This window comes from Cotesia glomerata, linkage group LG3 (assembly GCF_020080835.1).
Source record: "Cotesia glomerata isolate CgM1 linkage group LG3, MPM_Cglom_v2.3, whole genome shotgun sequence".
Taxonomy (NCBI): Eukaryota; Metazoa; Arthropoda; class Insecta; order Hymenoptera; family Braconidae; genus Cotesia; species Cotesia glomerata.
The window spans coordinates 29621278-29639908 of record NC_058160.1 but is presented as its reverse complement, the minus strand read 5'-3'; the positions used below and the strand labels follow the sequence as shown (position 1 = coordinate 29639908).

General features: G+C 28.7%; 3 protein-coding genes across 3 annotated transcripts in view; 1 reads left to right on the top strand and 2 right to left on the bottom strand.

Annotated features, from left to right (window-relative positions):
- The first annotated feature begins 1187 nt into the window (after positions 1-1187).
- LOC123260736 (neuropeptides capa receptor-like) overlaps positions 1188-18631 on the top strand; it is a 51269-nt gene continuing 33825 nt past the window's right edge. Inside the window, exon 1 of the mRNA XM_044722009.1 lies at positions 1188-1722. Coding sequence (XP_044577944.1) covers positions 1416-1722 — 307 coding nt within the window. The 5' untranslated portion in view covers positions 1188-1415. The remainder of the gene's footprint in view (positions 1723-18631) is intronic.
- On the bottom strand, positions 10064-12080 carry LOC123260742 (putative gustatory receptor 28b). The gene is made up of 4 exons (XM_044722017.1): positions 10763-12080; positions 10395-10466; positions 10239-10328; positions 10064-10155 (listed from the first exon to the last, which is right to left on the bottom strand). The coding sequence occupies exons 1-4, from the start codon at positions 11735-11737 to the stop codon at positions 10099-10101; spliced, it is 1194 nt and encodes a 397-aa protein (XP_044577952.1). The 5' UTR covers positions 11738-12080; the 3' UTR covers positions 10064-10098.
- LOC123260741 (gustatory and pheromone receptor 32a-like) lies at positions 13714-17271 on the bottom strand. Its single transcript, XM_044722016.1, has 6 exons — positions 17163-17271; positions 17001-17090; positions 15465-16939; positions 14742-14813; positions 14575-14664; positions 13714-14492 (listed from the first exon to the last, which is right to left on the bottom strand). The coding sequence occupies exons 3-6, from the start codon at positions 16443-16445 to the stop codon at positions 14427-14429; spliced, it is 1209 nt and encodes a 402-aa protein (XP_044577951.1). The 5' UTR covers positions 16446-16939; positions 17001-17090; positions 17163-17271; the 3' UTR covers positions 13714-14426.

The following is an 18631-nucleotide window of genomic DNA, read 5'->3' as shown; positions in this document are numbered from 1 at the left end:
TTAATCAAGTATATTAATAATAAATTTATTTTCCGGGCGTGTTATTATTAAAATAACCTGAAGAAATTTTTATCAAAAATCTTATTTTTGAATCAGAAAAAAATGATAAATTTCCACTGAAAATTTTCAAGATGAAAATTAATTATAAAAAGAAAGTAAAATTTATTTTTATAAGCTTGTAAAAGTTAAACGTTTTATTAGACAGTATTAATTATTGAATTTTTTATTTTATTCTATTAAAAAATTTTCTTTTTTAATTTAAATATATAAAATTATAACTTTTTTTTTTCAATTTACAAAAAACTTAATTAAAAATTTAATCAAGTATATTAATAATAAATTTATTTTCCGGGTGTGTTATTATTAAAATAACCTGAAGAAATTTTTATCAAAAATCTTATTTTTGAATTAGAAAAAAATGATAAATTTTCACTGAAAATTAATTATAAAAAAAAGTAAAATTTATTTTTATAAGCTTGTAAAAGTTAAACGTTTTATTAGACAGTATTAATAATTGAATTTTTTATTTTATTCTATTAAAAAAATTTTCTTGTTTTTTAACGCAAACATATAAAATTATAACTTTTTTTTTTTAATTTACAAAAAACTTAATTAAAAATTTAATCAAGTATATTAATAATAAATAATTCCCGGACAGTATTAATAATTGAATTTTTTACTTTATTCTATTAAAAAAATGTTCTTCTTTTTTAACGCAAACATATATAATTATAACTTTTTTTTTTAATTTACAAAAAACTTAATTAAAAATTTAATCAAGTATATTAATAGTAAATTAATAATTCCCGGAGGTGTTATTATTAAAATAACCTGAGGACGATTAGTGAGGTAATTTTTCAGAATTAATCGAAATTAATTATCGATTTGGTGTCGTAATATTAGTATTCTGAAACGTTGCGCGTATTCAATCGTAATTAAATCTGTTTGCTATAAATAATGACAATAATCACGATGATAGAGTGGATAAAGCAATAAATATAAAATGAAGTAAATGTAGTGAAGGAAATGAGGTGATCCGAGTGACTAGCTCAGTTTAGGTCGTGTGTCTTGGATTAAAAGTGGTGAGGAAGAAAATTTACTCGGTATCTATCTACAGTCAGATAGAGAGTATGTGGAGGTAAGGGCACTAGAAGAGGGTGGGTTGCGTAGTAGACCAAACGGGGTTCAAGGGTGATAGCAGTACGACGTCGCCTCATTCGTCCGCGGTCTTGTGAGCCGCGCGCTCTCTCGGCCTCGTCATGTCGCTCCATTAACTACTAAAACGCTCGTTAATAATCCACTGACTAATCTAGTGGCGGGTCCGATCAATTTCACCCCAACCAGCCAATTCACTTTCATGATTTTTTTTCAGTGATGTAAATAAATTGTGTGTGTGATTATTTTTTGTTGTAAGAATGGATGACATTGAATTAGAGACGATGAATTTAACCTGGGACGAAAATTTCATTTTCTTAATGGAAAATTGGACGCGGCTTAAGAACATGAGTGAGGAAGAGTACTTGGAGTATCAGTTGGGGCCTAAACATTTGAGCTTGTCTGTTGTTGTACCGATTACTGTAGTGTATGTGATTATTTTTATTATGGGGATTGTCGGGAATATTTTAACTTGTTGGGTTATTCTTCGTCATCAATTAATGCAGAGCGCTACTAATTACTACTTGTTCAGTTTGGCCATTTCTGATTTATTGTTACTTGTTCTCGGTATGTATTTTTTTTATTTAATATTTATTATTGTTATTTATTCCAATACACTGAAAAAAAAATTATTTAATCAAGAAAATTCATTTTTAATAGTTTAATTATTTTAGAATAATTTTTAATAAAATTAAATTAAGAAAAAATTTTTCTATAGTAGACAATTGAAAATTTTTTAAAATTTTATTATGAAAAAAAATTAATGCAAATTTTTTAAAACATTTTTTTAGTACAAAATTTATTTGTTAAAAATTTTTTTAAAATGTTAAATGCTAATTTCAATATTTTATAAAAATAATAATTTTTACACTAATAAAAAAAAAACTTTTTTTTACTTTATCAAAAATTTTTTCTCTTGAATCAAGTAAATTTTTTTTTTAGCGTATTTAATATTTATTATTGATAATTTTATTCCAACACTGAAAAAAAAATTAAACATTTTTTAACCAAATTAATCATTTTTAATAATTTGATTATTTTAGAAAAATTTTTAATAAAAATTAAATAAAAAATAAATAAATTAAATAAATAATTAAATTAAATAAATAAATTTAATAAAAAATTATTCTATGATAGGAAATTGATAATTTTTTTATTTTTTTTAATTTTAATATGAAAAAAAATTAAACAAAAAATTAATGCAAATTTTTTAAAACATTTTTTTAGTACAAAATTTATTTATTAAAAATTTTTTAAGAATATTAAATGTATCCTAATTTCAATATTTTATAAAAATAATAATTTTTCATTAATAAAAAAAATAATTTGAATGAAAAAAAAAAATTTTTTTCACTTAATTAAAGAGTTTTTCTCTTGAATCAATTTTTTTAGCGTATAATAATTAAAAATGTTTTTTAAAAATCGTATTTTAGATTTCCAAAAAATTATAATTTTCTCTGAAAATTTTCAACATAAAAATCAATTATAAATTTATTCCCAAAAGTTAAACATTTAATTAGACATTAATAATACAATTTATTAATTACCAAGCGTTGCGGTAAGTATTGAGCCTCACAAACACGAGCGTTAATCTCTTAAGAAGAATTTTGTAGCAGTCTCGCAAGATTAATTAACCTTTAGCAATACTTTACCGGCTGACCAAACCGAGTTATAACTCCTAGCGACACAAGCTCGGCATTTCTCCGATGTTATGAACAAAAAAAAAAGAAAAGTTACCCCTGATCTTGTTTTACTCATTAAACAGCGCAATTGTCTGTAGAAAAGACGATAATCTTGGTTGAAATAAAAGGACGATAAACAAATTAGCCAGACCAGGAAAAGTATCGTGCGGTAAATGAATTTAAAAATAACGCTCAGGGGTGGTTAATTTATTAATTAAAAGTTCCGGTGAGAAATATAACGGGCTTTTTTCACGAATATTAACAAAGGTCGTTGTTGAGTGCTTAGTAATTTAAAGAAGCTTTTAAGGTAATTAAAAATACTTAATCGCCCGCTCGGGTAACTAATATTTTTTAGCGGTGATAAAAAATGAATCCTCTTATTAAAAAACTTCCTCCCGGAAAACGGAACAAAGTTTTATAGGTCTTCGGAACTTCCCGAGACGTAACTTTGTTTCACCGAGTGCTTGTTAATAAATGACTGTGACAATGGACCAAAGGAGCTTTTCTCAACCGAGTTTCAGAGGTATTAATTAGTGCGTCTGGTTTAACTACAATACAAACGGGAATATTGCAAATAAAAAATTGTTAACGTGCTTTTCTATGTTCGCTCTGGATAAAAATTTATTTTTTCGATGCTGTAAGCTTCAATTACTTTCTCTTTGTCGATTTCATTTTGTATCAAGCTTTTATTGTTGGAAATAATAAAATCTTATCTGTTGAATTTTATTGAAATTGAATGACAAAATAAATGGAAAGACCAGATTTAAAATTTTTTTATTCAAGAGGTAAATTTTTTCTAGAAATGGACTCGAATTTTTAACAACATATGCTGGTACATGTGCACTTTACAGCTCCATTTATTCTAAAAGTTTCAAGCTGTCTGTCAGCTGAGACATGGATAAATTTGCTCAATAAATTTAACTGAATCACACTGATCAAGATTACAATTGTAGATTGAATTGTCCCGGGACGTGAAAATTTATTAATATGATTCAATTTTATAAATATCAGACTCTTCAATTTATTTTCTTAAGGATTTAAATTTGTTATCGTTTGTCGCTGAAATTCTGCGATCAGTTTTGATTTTAAAAAAATATTTTGATATTTGTTACAATAAATTTTTTACAGAAAAAACATCAAAAAGTTACTTTTAGTATTTAATATTTTGCTTTATTAAATAATGAATTTTCTTAAATTGCACTGTACTTTCGTAAATATTGACGTTTTAAAGATATAAGCTCATCCCGATGTTACACTCATCAACAGCTTTCATTTGAGTACCCACATGCATTTTTGATATATTTTTTCATATATACATATATATAATTTATATAAATATATGAAAAATTGATGTGGGTACTCAAATGAAAGGTCTTGATGAGTGTACCATCGGGGTGAGCTTATATCTTTAAAAATGTCAATAGATCACGAGATACAAGGTCATTTCTTAATTATGTATCTAAAGATAGAGGTAAAGAATTAAGAAATGACCTTGTATCTTATGAACTATTGACATTTTTAAAGATATAAGATCGTCCCGATGTTACATTCATCAGGAGCTTTCATTTGAGTACCCACATGCATTTTGATATATTTATCATATATACATATATATAATTTATATAAATATATGAAAAATTGATGTGGGTACTCAAATGAAAGGTCTTGATGAGTGTAACACCGGGATGATCTTATATATTCAAAAATGTCAATAGTTCACAAAATACAAAGTCATTTCTTAATTATGTATTTAAAAATAGAGCATTTTCGAATGCAGCCTAAATACTCATCATAATAAATTGAATAATAATATAAATTTTTAAATGTTACTCAATTGATCAGTGAGTCTTGATTTAGATTTGATATAATTTAGTGTTCATTGAAAATTTGAACCATCAGCGAAGAAGGTTAGTCATGCAGTGGGATAAATTGAAACATGCAAATATTTATGTCTAAAGTTTTAAATGTTAGATGCTAACACCCAATATAGCAAGTGTTTTATTGATTCGACGCCAAGAGTTTGCTAATTGAGGAATTGATCGAGAAAATTAATTATTCAAAATACGTAGGTTAAAAATTTTAAACCACTACATTTCTTTTTATTTAGTTTACAATATAATGTCGGTATTAACGTTGGGAAAATTAATGAAGACATTGGAATCTGCAATAAGGGTAAATTTGTATTAAGGACTTAAATTTAAATAATTTACTTAGGAATAATGAATCTCTGACGATGTGCACTGGATTTAATGCATTACAATTCCGAAGAGTTAAGATGAGACTCTCGAAACTTGAAACTTGTTGGATTGCTATTAGGGTCTCAACGACTATTGTCAGTTCTTCAACTCGACCGAAACATTCAACAGGAATTAACATAACTTTGATGGTGGTTCAACTTGTCTTGAGAGATAATAAGTGCTTTTGAATTATTTATTAATTAAACTAGTTTTGTAAAAAAATAAATTATGGAATAATATTTGAAAGCTTGTTCATTATAATTACGCGCATCACATTAATCTCAAGTAACAAGTAAAATAATTAAAAAAAATTCATGCCCTACTTTTTATGACAAGATTACTTTTGAAGTCAATAAATTACGGCGCCGAAAAATTCGTACTGCGTAATTTGTTTTAGATTTGGCATTTAGCCAATATATATCACCGCGCTATTGATTGCAATTAAATATATAACTTCGGAAGCACAAATAAAGTTCGAAAAATTTTTTACAATAAAATATGTATCATAATAATAATATCTAGCTACTTTGCAGTTACTATGTGACTGCCGTGGCTAGTGAACTATAAATAAATAAAATTTTGCTTTATTAAATAATAAATTTTGTTAAATTGCACTGTACTTTTTTAACTATTGACGTTTTTAAAGATATAAGCTCATCCCGATGTTACACTCATTAAGAGCTTTTATTTGAGTACCCACATGCATTTTGATATATTTTTCATATATACATATATATAATATATGTGAAATATATGAAAAATTGATGTAGGTACACAAATGAAAGGTCTTAATGAGTGTAACATCGGGATGAGCTTATATCTATAAAAAATGTCAGTAGTTCACGAGATACAAGGTCATTTCTTAATTATGATAAATTACACTGTACTTTTTTAATTATTGAAGTTTTTAAAATATAAGCTCATCCCGATGTTACACTTCATCAAGAGCTTTCATTTGAGTACCCACATGCATTTTCATATATTTTTCATATATACATATATATAATATATATAAATATGTGAAAATTTGATGTGGTACTCAAATGAAAGGTCTCGATGAATGTAACATCGATGAGCTTATATCTTCAAAAATGTCAATATTTCACAAGACATTTGTTAAATTGCACTGTACTTTTTAAATTTTGAAGTTTTTAAAGATATAAACTCATCCCGATGTTACACTCATCAAGAGCTTTCATTTGAGTACCCACATGCATTTTCATATATTTTTCATATATACATATATATAATATATATAAATATGTGAAAATTTGATGTGGGTACTCAAATGAAAGGTCTCGATGAATGTAACATCGGGATGAGCTTATATCTTTAAAAATGTCAATATTTCACAAGACATTTGTTAAATTGCACTGTACTTTTTTAAGTATTAAAGTTTTTAAAGATATAAGCTCATCTCGATGTTACACTCATCAAGAGCTTTCATTTGAGTACCCACATGCATTTTGATATATTTTTCATATACATATATATATATAATATATATAAATGTATGAAAAATTGATGTGGGTACTCAAATGAAAGGTCTTAATGAGTGTAACATCGGGATGAGCTTATATCTTTAAAAATGTCAATAGTTCACAAGATACAAGGTCATTTCTTAATTATGTATCTAGAGATAGAGCATTTTCGAATGCAGCCAAAATACTTATCATCATAAATTGACTATCAGTAAGAATAATATGGAACCTTGAAAAGGAACAACCCCAGGTCAAGACCTTTCTAATGATACCAAATTTAACCATAAAAACCCATTTTATCATATAAATACACTTACCACAAAATTTTTCTCATTCTCTTAATAATATAGATTAAAAAAAATTAATTTTCACTCTAATAAACTCATTCTAAATATAACTATTAAATTTTTTATCCTTCATATTCAATACAAAATACAAAAATATAAATTTCAGGATTAAATACGACATACTTCATTCAAAGCTTAAACCTCCTCTAAAAAGTATCCAAGCGCGAGTGGAATAAGAACATAAAAATATCAACTGAAGCATGTATTAAATTTTTGTTCATAATATATTCCCTCGATTATTAATTGTTCCATTTCTATGACACAAACACGAACAAGCGAAAAATAATAGAAAAAAATTCACACTTTCATTCATTCAGACAAAGAACCAGCTTGAATTATTTTTAATTTCATAATCCTGCGTAGGCGCTTAAGGTTCAAAGGTTCGTTAATGACGCAGTTGTTTACTCAGCATTCAATATAGCTATAACTATTAATTAGCGATGAGACGCCAGAGAGCTACCAATTACCGAGTTCGGTCTCGTGTAGATCATTTGGGTCATTTCCTTCTAATTTATCCGCTGACGGGACTGTAATTATCGTGTCGAGCCCAAGGGTCTTATGATAAAGACATTAATATGATATCCACGTCCCGAAGTTCCATGTAGTCTTCTATGTAATCAGACCCGACGTCAATTTAGTCTTTGCATAGGAAAAAGCTCTTAATAAAAATAAAAATAAAAATATAATTGATCGAGTTTTCCGGACCACTGAAGATGTCTAAATGTTCTAGATGAGAAATGCAAAGTGACGCAGTTAATTGTCAAGTACAACTGACTGAATTGGATCACGAAAATAGCTGACTATTGGGACACTCAGTAGCTATCCGATTGAAATGTGTAGCTTGTGGAAATTACGGTAAGGAAATTCGCCCTGATTTTACCTCACTAGAGATTGACATTATTCTTGTCCTTGTCATCAATCTGGATTTTGGTTGGAAACAATTGCTGAATTGTGGAGCGTAGTAATGAGAAAATTCGCCAATTAATCTTTAAATTGGACTTTTTTTATTGAGTTGATAGCGAATTTAGTTTAACGTGAGACAAACGTAACATATTGAAGGCTCTAATAGCCGCCATAAAGTACAAAAAAGATAAAAAAAATTTCCAGGACCTTATTTTACCTCTGTATAATTTTTCACTTCGAATAATTCCATCATTATATTCAACAGCGCGTAAATCTTTCTGTGTAGATTAGGTCTCCGAGCACACAGAATTTATATTTTGACGTAGAAAAATGCTAGATAAACAATTCAGTTTCACAGTAGAGCAAACAAAGTCCTGAGAGACGTATCTTCGTGTCCAAAACATGCCCGACATGAAAAAATCTACCATCAATCTGAGAACAAAATAAAAATCTCACTAGTCAGAGAAATAAAAATGCCATTCAGCCACTTGGATATGTGTTTTTTTTAATTTTCCGAACTACTAAAGGAATTTTAAAAAATTATCAAAAGTCGGCAAGTAAAAGCTTAATCTGGAGATAATTATGTGAACTTTAATATTCATTTAATAGATTTAAGCTATTTTTTACGGCTAAAAAATTATTTTAAGATAAAGGCTCGAAATACATGTACTGGAAAATTTTTTCAAATTTTCTAAAGTAGCAAAATAAAAAGCCATTCGGCCGCACCTGGTATGGATAGGTAAATTTCTTGGATGGATATTGAAAAAAATATGTAATTTAAAGACAAAATACTAGAATATTTTTTTAATTTTCCGAATTACCAAAGGAATTTAAAAAAATTATCAAAATTGGGCAAATAAAAGCTTAATCTGAAGATAATTATGTGAACTTTAACATTCATTTAATAGATTTAAGCTATCTTTTACGGCTAAGAAATTATTTTAAGATAAAGGCTCGAAATACATGTGTTGGAAAATTTTTTCAAATTTTTAAAGTAGCAGAATAAATTCGAAAAATAATCAAAATTAGACGAACAATAGGAAAAATTAAAGGTAATTACGTGAAATTTAAGATAAATTTGATAGATTTGAGTTATCTTCCACGGTTTGAAAATAATTTCCATAAAATTGACAGAATTATAATTTTTTGAAAATAAAAAAAATTTTCAAACACCCACAACTCGTAAACTAACCGGCCGATTTTGCTCATCTTCGAACTAGATCTTGGTATTGATCCACAGAATGAGTCCACAAAATTTCATGACGATCCGTTGAGAACTGTGAACGCAATCCTGCTAACATCGCGCGTTATATCGCATAAATATATAAACTTTTGAGCCAATGCTATTTTTCGACATAACTCTATGAAATAAAACATATTATAACAAAATTTTCTTAAAATTACGACATGAGAGCGTCTGCAACAGATAAATTTGTAAAGAAAATAAAAAGTTGAATATTTCCATTAAATATTTATTTATCTGGTAAGTAAACATCAATTTCAGTCCAAAATTACTTATCCGATCTCCGATTCTGCGACGATTTAACTTCATCTGTCTGAATACATTCGATTGCTTTCCATTAAAAGACCTGCTAATGCTTTCTGCACAAAGACTCTTCGTAGCACAATAGTGCTACTGGCACTATTGAGATAGCTTAAAGTGCATCTTTAATCTAACCCTTTTCGGTGGTTAGAGCATAAAGTGAATCTCGCAAGCTCTCAAAAGAGCGACGTAAAAAAAAGATAAAATTTAATATCGCTCTTATCATTATAACGGGTTAAATATTAAACAAGATCTAATTATTAAAACCAATTAGGTGGCGCATTGATTTTAATGGTACGATAATGAGAGGTCATCGGTTTAATTGCTTATCTCGGGAAATTTAATCAGGGTAAATCTGTGATATGAATTTTCTGCGAGCGTGCAAGAAGCCATTTGCGATCACTTTATCGCCGGTCTTCTTCCTGGTTTAGTGTCTCCTCTAAAGTCCGATAAATTTGTGTCAGTAGAGCGACCGCTCGTTTATACTCCACTGGGATTAATTTTTGTTCAAGCTTTGAATATTGAGTTTTCACACGATTTACATTTAGTAATTTACATTCAGTAATTTATTCAAAATTACATTTCTTCTTTTGTAATGTATAAACCTGACATTATTTATAATTATTTTATGTCGATAAAAATTTCAATATTTATTGGTGTTAAAACGATTTTATTTATACAATAATTATTATATGTTTTAATAAAATTTTAAATACGGCAAAAAATGGAAAAGTTTTACTTATTTGTATTTTACTTTGATCGGAATTGGATGCAAATAATTAGATAAGTTGCACATGTACCAATCATCTAAAAAAAAAAAAAAAAAAAAAAAAAAAGTGTAATTAGTTAAAAGCCATTTTAGATTGAGAATTTTAGGATAAAATAATTACAGTCGCTAATAGTGAGCGGTCCAATGGAATAATTCCGTAGGCAGTAAATTCGACTTTTTGAGACGAGATTTCGTATAAAAAATAGTCCAACTATAATTTTTAAAGAATGTGTGATAATGATAATTATAAAAATTGATTGTAAATAAATAAGCTTACCTCTTTTTCAACTTTTTCATCCACTGTGCAGCGATCTATCAGATAATTAATTATAACCGGTGTTTCGGTGCTCTGAAAATATTCCAAGTATTAAAAAATGTTGATTATAAACTGAGAAAAAATTTATTTTGAAAAAAATGAGCAATTTTTTAATAAAAGATTAATTTATTTTTCAGCTGAAAAAATGAAAATTTTCACAATAATTTTCTTGTAAAAAAAATTTTCTAGATTTAAAAAAATAAAATTTTGGATGAAAATTCGCAAGTAATTTATCTAAAATTTTTTTTTCCAAATTAAAAAAAAAGTTTTTGAAAATTTTGCATCAAATAAATTTTTTTTATCAGTGTAAAATGATAAAACTAATTTACCTCGTTAATGGTCTTAGTAACGTAATTGGTCAATACAAAGATGGCAATATTCATCCAAACCACAATAGATAAATCGATCATCATTAAGAAATCAATATGATACGTTTTTAAGTAATGCAAAATAGTAGAATAAATAATAATTGTACTTGTTTGGCCTATGTAAACAGTGACGTGCAAAATTTTCAGTCCAAAAAAATCAGAAACTTTTTGGGAAATTTCGCATAGTTTTATGTAAGCAAGTTTTAAGTTAACTATGTCGTAAAGCAAAGACCCACGCAGAAGTGACATTTTAGTGACGGACAATGTGTTGGTTGAATCTTCATAGCTTTTGATGTCACCTAGCTTAGCTAGAGTCGAATTAATACTTTTGAAGCGCTTGTTGATCGTGTCCAGCAGCATCGAGTATTGAAAAATTATACAATTATAAATAAGAGCCGGAGAGAAGACAATCGGTATCATATATATTTCATGATAAAAACAAAGAACTATAATAAAACTTAAGGAAATCACGAGATTCGTTATGAAAATTACATGAATCGTGTTTGAGTTGTCAATTTTGAAAAACGCGCACTTTTGCAGTCTTTCGTCGACATACTTTAACTGATTCAAAATTACTATTATCTTCTTTTGTCCAATAGTTAATATTACGATAAAGAAAATTAACAAGTTAAAATTAAAATATATCAGAAATTGTAACATTACAAAGGAAAAGATTATTTCTGATGAATCTTCAGTTGAATAGTTGTTGGTCTTCAAAACATACACAAGAATTAGAACTGCCGTCGTTATTAACAAAATGTTGTAGAACGATCCGAGGCATGAAAACTTGTAACTATTAGAGACTCTTCTATTTTTTGGATTGTTTGCTGGAACAGTATTTAGGCTCCAGGGTGACAAACCCAACATCTTCAAAATAACGTATTCAGCATAAGCCAGATTTCGGTGACACGCTGAGTCGTGTTGGTTGAAATACATTTTTTTTATTAGATAACGTGCTCTGTTGGCTGAGAAACGTTCGTTTGCTGGTAACGGATAGATAATGATGACTGAAAGGGCTGTGTAATGTTTGTACTCGGTTGCGTGAATACTTGTAATTGTTTTTTTTCATTAACTTAACAGTATTGATAATCTGATCTCTGCAAATGTATTTCTAAGTAATTGAATGGAATGTTGTGATAAATAAATTTTAAAAATGATAAAAAAGTATGTTTATTATTCGCTTAGATAGATAGATAGATAGATAATAATTTTATTGGATTCTGGAGCCTAGGCTCCCTCAGAACCATCATCAATGAGAATAATTAGATAAGTTACAACCTTATCAACAATCTGAAAATAATCATTTAATTAATTTAATAGAAGCTATTTTAATTAATTAACAAATTCAAGAAAATCAATTATACTTACGGTTGCTAAAAGTGAAGGGTCTATTGAAATCATTTCGCAGGATGTGAATTTAACTTTTCGAAGCGAAAGCTCACGTAGAAAATTAAGCAGCTAAAAATTTACAAACTATTTAGTAAAAAGGATTATTTATCGCAATTTCATTCATTCAAATAAATTTACTTCTTTTTCAATTTTTCCGTCGAATGTACATCCGCTTATCAGTGTGTTTATAATAATTGATGTTTCTTCAGTCTGAAAATTTTTTGTGCATCAAAATTAAAATGTTTTCTAACTTCATAAGTCATAAGTGCAATTTAAAGTGCCTAGTTATGGAATTAGCGGGAAGTTGCAGATATGGCCTTTAGGGTCAACTGGTTTCCTAATTTTGTTCAGAATAAATGAATCACATACCTGATTGATTACTTTCGAAGCGCAAGAAGTAAGCACAACAAGTTGAATTGCTATCCATATCGAAATTGTTCCTTTGAGACGTGATCTGATAGAAATGTACATTTCTATTACAAAAGTATGAACAATCCCATAATATAAAGCGAACATGGTTAGTACAACGCTATAAAGGACAGCAAGTAATAATGGAATTCCGAAAAAATCGTCAGTTTTTATGCAGATGTCACACAGCTTGTTGTATGCTTGCCTAATATTAATTACATCGACAAGCACTGACCGGCGCAAATGTGGTGGTAAAGCGACAATCGACAGTTCAGGTATCATTAATCGGACTTGTTTGTTACCTAGCTTTATGAGATTTGAATTGATCAACTTGAATCTTTCATCAATCATTTTTAATATGATGATGTACTGCATTATTATAGAACCGTAAACAGCAATGATGCAACAATTAGACAAAACTTTCAACCGTGAGGGCAAATTCGATTCTAGTGACATTTAAGCAAAACGAATCGTTATATCTAAGTAGAATATAAAATTAATGTTAAATTTGCTGCTTTTTATTGAAGAAAAACCACACTTGTGCGATAACACGTCGAATTTGTAGATTTCATTGAAAACTCTTATTAATTTCTTCTGCTGAATCGTATAATATAAAATGATAACGTTGCCATAATTTATAGCTAAATTTGTCATTAAAGACAAATTTGGGAACTGGGGAAATAAAGGATAAAGGGGGGAGGAGGGACCTTACTCAGTAGGAATTTTTCGGTAACCGAAAAAATAATTCAGACAGCCCAGACCGGGACTCGAACCCGGATCATTTGGTTACGCGCCAAAGGCTCTACCAGTTAAGCTATCCGAGACATTGTCCGTAACTACCATTCCGTCACCTAATAAGACCTACCGAGTAATAAACACCACCGTCCATCTTGCTTACGGTAAAGAGCCATAATTTATAGCTAAATTTGTCATTAAAGACAAATTTGGGAACTGGGGAAATAAAGGATAAAGGGGGGAGGAGGGACCTTACTCAGTAGGAATTTTTCGGTAACCGAAAAAATAATTCAGACAGCCCAGACCGGGACTCGAACCCGGATCATTTGGTTACGCGCCAAAGGCTCTACCAGTTAAGCTATCCGAGACATTGTCCGTAACTACCATTCCCGCCACCATGTAGATCAATTGAAACATAGTCACTTCTTGATTAATTGGATCAACATTTTTCAGCGCTTCATTGATAATTAATGAAAACATACCAGTAGCTAGAAAAATATTGTAAAACGATCCGAGGTACGAAAATTTGCAGTTGACTACGCCGTTTTGGTTTTTTGAAATGTTTTTAGGAGTATTCAATGACCAAGGTGACAGTCCCACGATTTTAAAGTAAAAATGTTCAATAAAAGTTGACTTTCGGAAATGCACTGAGTTTAGATAGTTGTGACGCATTTTTATAAATTTTATAACAGATATGTTGAAAACTATCACTCTGTACTGGATAAATGCCAGAAGAAGACTAGTGTAATGTAACTGATCGGGGTAATGCCTCGTAATGGATTGCGTGAATACATATAATTTTTTTTTGTTTTAACTTAAATGTGTTTAGGATCTGATAATTAGTTACACTATCTGTTCTATGCCAGCAGAGAAGAAAGGTTTTTAAGCCTTCAACAAAGGGATGAAGTTATTACTTTTATGATGTAGATTGTTACTGATACTGATATCGATTGAGTGACTTTATTGCAAAACTTTTCAATTTCGTATGAATGCATTAAAATAATTATTAACTACAATAGTTTAAATATAAATAATATAAACACGGTATGGTATTATTATTCTTAATCGAATTTTATGTGAAAAAATAAAGTTTTTAATTGGGTGTGCTAGCACGAAATTGGATAAGAATTATGAGATAAGTAGCGGTTGTACCAGCAATCTAAAAAAAAAAAAAACATTGGATCACATATTATTGTTTACAAGTAATTGATTACATATTGAAAACAAATAATTAAACTCACGGTCGCTAAAAGTGAACGGTCTATTGAAATAATTCCCCAAGCGGTGAATTTAACTTTTCGAAATGAAAGCTCGCGCAGAAAGTTGATCAGCTTGAAATAAAATTTTTAATTAATGTTAACAAGCATTATTGATTGCTCAATTAATTTTATTAGTTAAATAAATTTACTTCTTTTTCAACTTTTTCATGCATCACGCATCGACTCATCAGTGTGTTGATAATATTCGGCGTTTCTTCACTCTAGAAATTTTTTTCACTTGTTAAATTAAGAATTAACTCAGCAAAATTCAAGTAAGAGTTAATATTATTCGTAATTAATTGAATAAGCTTAAAGAGGATATTTTGGTCTAGAAGCTTGAATTTGAATTAATTTTTGAAGTGCAGTAAAAAGAAGGCAATCAATATTTTTACAATTCATTTTTTAATAAGATATTTATTAGTATTTCAAGAATAGAGAAAATAAAAATAAAAAAAATTCCAAGTCAAAAATCTGGGGAAAAAAAGATTATTAATTTAGAGTAATGCCGCTACTTTTTTTGAGTTTCCCGAATTTTTTAAAAATAGTAAACATTGAAATTTGAGGATAAGAATAATTTATGCGATAGAAAAGTCTATAAAGAAGCCTTACACCAAATTTCAAGTGATTCGGTTCAGTAGAATTTGAGAAATCGTGAATATCGTTTTAAAAAAGACAGTTTCAAGAAAAACGCGTTTAAAGTTTCTGAGTCTAGTTCCAGCAGAGCCGCTTTGGATGCCACGTCAGAAAAACAGCCATATCTCCGAAAATGATTTGAATTTTCTAAAATCCTCCTAAAGAAATATTCTGAAAGGGTTAAGCTTTGAAAATCAATTTTTTCAATTTCTAGACCAGAATACTTCCTTAACACATACCTTATCTATTGTTTTATTAACAAATGTCGTTAAAATAATAATCTGAAAGACCATCCATAGTACGAATCCGACGTCTTTGATAAATAGCAGCAAATGGAATTCTTTTGATTCGTAATAAGCCACCAACATAAAGTACAAAATTAGTATCGTAGATGTTCCGTGGTACATCATTACTTTCAAAAAAGGTAGTCCATAGAAATCAGAAATGTCATTACAAATATCACACAATTTGTTGTAATTATCCTTTATATTAACCACATCGTAGAGCACTGACTCACGCAGAAACGAAATTCTGGTGGCGGACACTGGCTCCAATCCTTCCGAATTAACTTTTATCTCTCCTAGCTTAACAATATTTAGATTGATAAATTTGAAGCGTTTTTCCATCATGTCTAACATGATTGTATACTGAACTATCAACCAGCAGTAGAGAAACGCGGGCCAGCACCGCAGCACGGCTAACCAAAATGATTGGAGAAAAAAGTATTGAAGGCAAATCAGAGTGCTACAAATGATCAAGTGTCCAAGGAAGATCAAGTTAATTATTATATTTCCATTTTTCGCTGAATTAAATGCATACTTCTGCAATTTTTTGTCAATTTTGATAATCTCATTAAGGATTCCGATCATGTCTTTCTGTCGACATGTATAATTTAAGAAGACTGAACTCGATAATATCACAGCGAAGTATTGCAAGTTCATCATAGTTGATGGAGTCACCAACGAATCGACTTGTGCTTGAACAGAGTTGTGCTGATGACAAAAGTATGAAGTCATTAAAAATACAGAAGTTGTCAGTAGAACATTGTACAACAATCCAAGGTACGAAAATTTGCAAATGATAGTTTTTGCGGTTCGATTTTTGGACGGCTTCGTAACAAGATTCAATTTCCAGGGTGCTAGTCCCAGTATTTTGAAGAAGATATACTTAACGTAGATTAAATTCCGCTGGTGAACTGAGCCGTATACACTCTGATACATTTTTAAGAAAATATTTTGCTTAGCTTTCTCGCGATCTGCACTGGGTCAAAGACTGACGAAGACTAGTTGAATGATATCGATTCAGAAAATTTTTATGCACTTAGTCGCGTGAATGCTGGTTGTATTTTTCAGCTTAACTGTGGTGATAATCAACCTTGTTAATGAAGTTATAGTCGTTAATTATTCAAGTAAACGATGAAAATAAGCTCATGAGTAAACAATAATTGTTTCAAGGTGTGCTTCTGCGGAATTATATTAAATTAATTATATAGGCCGATATCGTACTAGCTATCTAATTAAGAGGGCTTGAAAGTAATTTACTAATATTTTGCTGTTGATAAATTCAAAAGTTTCATTTTCGAAAATAATGAGTGTTACTTATTTTTTTTTTTTTTGAACATATTGATGTTATAATATGAATAATTTTTTTTTTAACGTGTACTAAGACGAAATTCGATGAGAAGAACGAGGTAAGTTACAATTGAAACAACTATCTGAAAGAAGCGAATGATTAATCGAAGGAACTTTGTTTCAGTTGAAATTAATTAAACTCACGGAAGCTAAAAATGAACGATCTAGTGAAAAGACTCCCCAAGCCGTGAATTTGACTTTTTGAAATGCGAGCTCGCATCTAAAGTTAAGCAGCTGAAAAAGAAAACTTTCAATTAATGATAACTAGCATTACTGATCGGAATTTGAAGGATTAAATGAAATTACTTCTTTCTCGACTTTCTTGTTCATCGCACATTGACGGATTAATTTATTGATAACATTTGCCGTTTTTTCAATCTGTAAGATCGTGCATTAAAAATTGATCATTAAAAATGAACATGCACGGAAAAAAGTAAACTGTAATAAATAATAGTCGATTTATAATAAGTAATGATCAACTAGAAATAATTACCATTTCAAACAGTAAAATCGTGATTTTAACAATCGCTTTAAAATATTTATTATTTAAATGCTACAATTTATTATTTAAATGCTACAATTTATTATTTACACGGAAGAAAATACTATTTCAAACAGTAATATTCGCTATGTGAAAGTTAAAAATGTTTAAGTATAATAATTAAGAATATTGACTTTGATATTTATCATTTCGTACCTAAAAAATGATTGCATGATATGTAAAAAATATAAACTACAGTTACTAAATTTCTATACAAGCAACGTCAATATTTACAAAGTAAAATAGTAAATTTTAAACGCAACGCTGAAAATCAAACTATAATTATTGATTTGCTTGGACTGGTAAAATATATATTTTAAGAGTAGAATTTTTACTGTTTCAAATATTAAATTCTCCGAGTGAGAGACTTTCCCCTTCTTCTCATAGTATAGACTATATATTGAAACGGCAATTTTTACTGTTTGAAACTGTAATTTTTTAAGATAAGAGAATCGTTATTTACTATAGTGACACACGGAAAAAATTAAGCTGTAATAAATAATAGTCGATTTGTAATAAGTAATGATCAACTAGAAATAATTACCATTTCAAACAGTAAAATCGTGATTTTAACAATCGCTTTATAATATTTATTATTTAAATGCTACAATTTATTATTTACATGAAAGAAAATACTATTTCAAACAGTAATATTCGCTATGTGAAAGTTAAAAATGTTTAAGTATAATAATTAATAATTTTGACTATGATATTTATCATTTCGTACCTAAAAAATGATTGCATGATATGTAAAAAATATAAACTACAGTTACTAAATTTCTATACAAGCAACGTCAATATTTACAAAGTAAAATAGTAAATTTTAAACGCAACGCTGAAAATTAAACTATAATTATTGATTTGCTTGGACTGGTAAAATATATATTTTAAGAGTAGAATTTTTACTGTTTCAAATATTAAATTCTCCGAGTGTGAGACTTTCCCCTTCTTCTCATAGTATAGACTATATATTGAAACGGCAATTTTTACTGTTTGAAACTGTAATTTTTTAAGATGAGAGAGACGTTATTTACTATAGTGACAGCTACTAATCACATTTTCGATATTAAATTATAAATTGTGGCTTTTACACTTTCTACAATAAGTTTTGTAATATTTACATTAGTGGCACCCCGACGTTCGCTGTACTGTTTGAAACTATAAAAATTAACCGGAATCCGAGTGAATATTACAGTTTACTTTTTTCCGTCTAGGTGGAGAAAACTCACCTGAA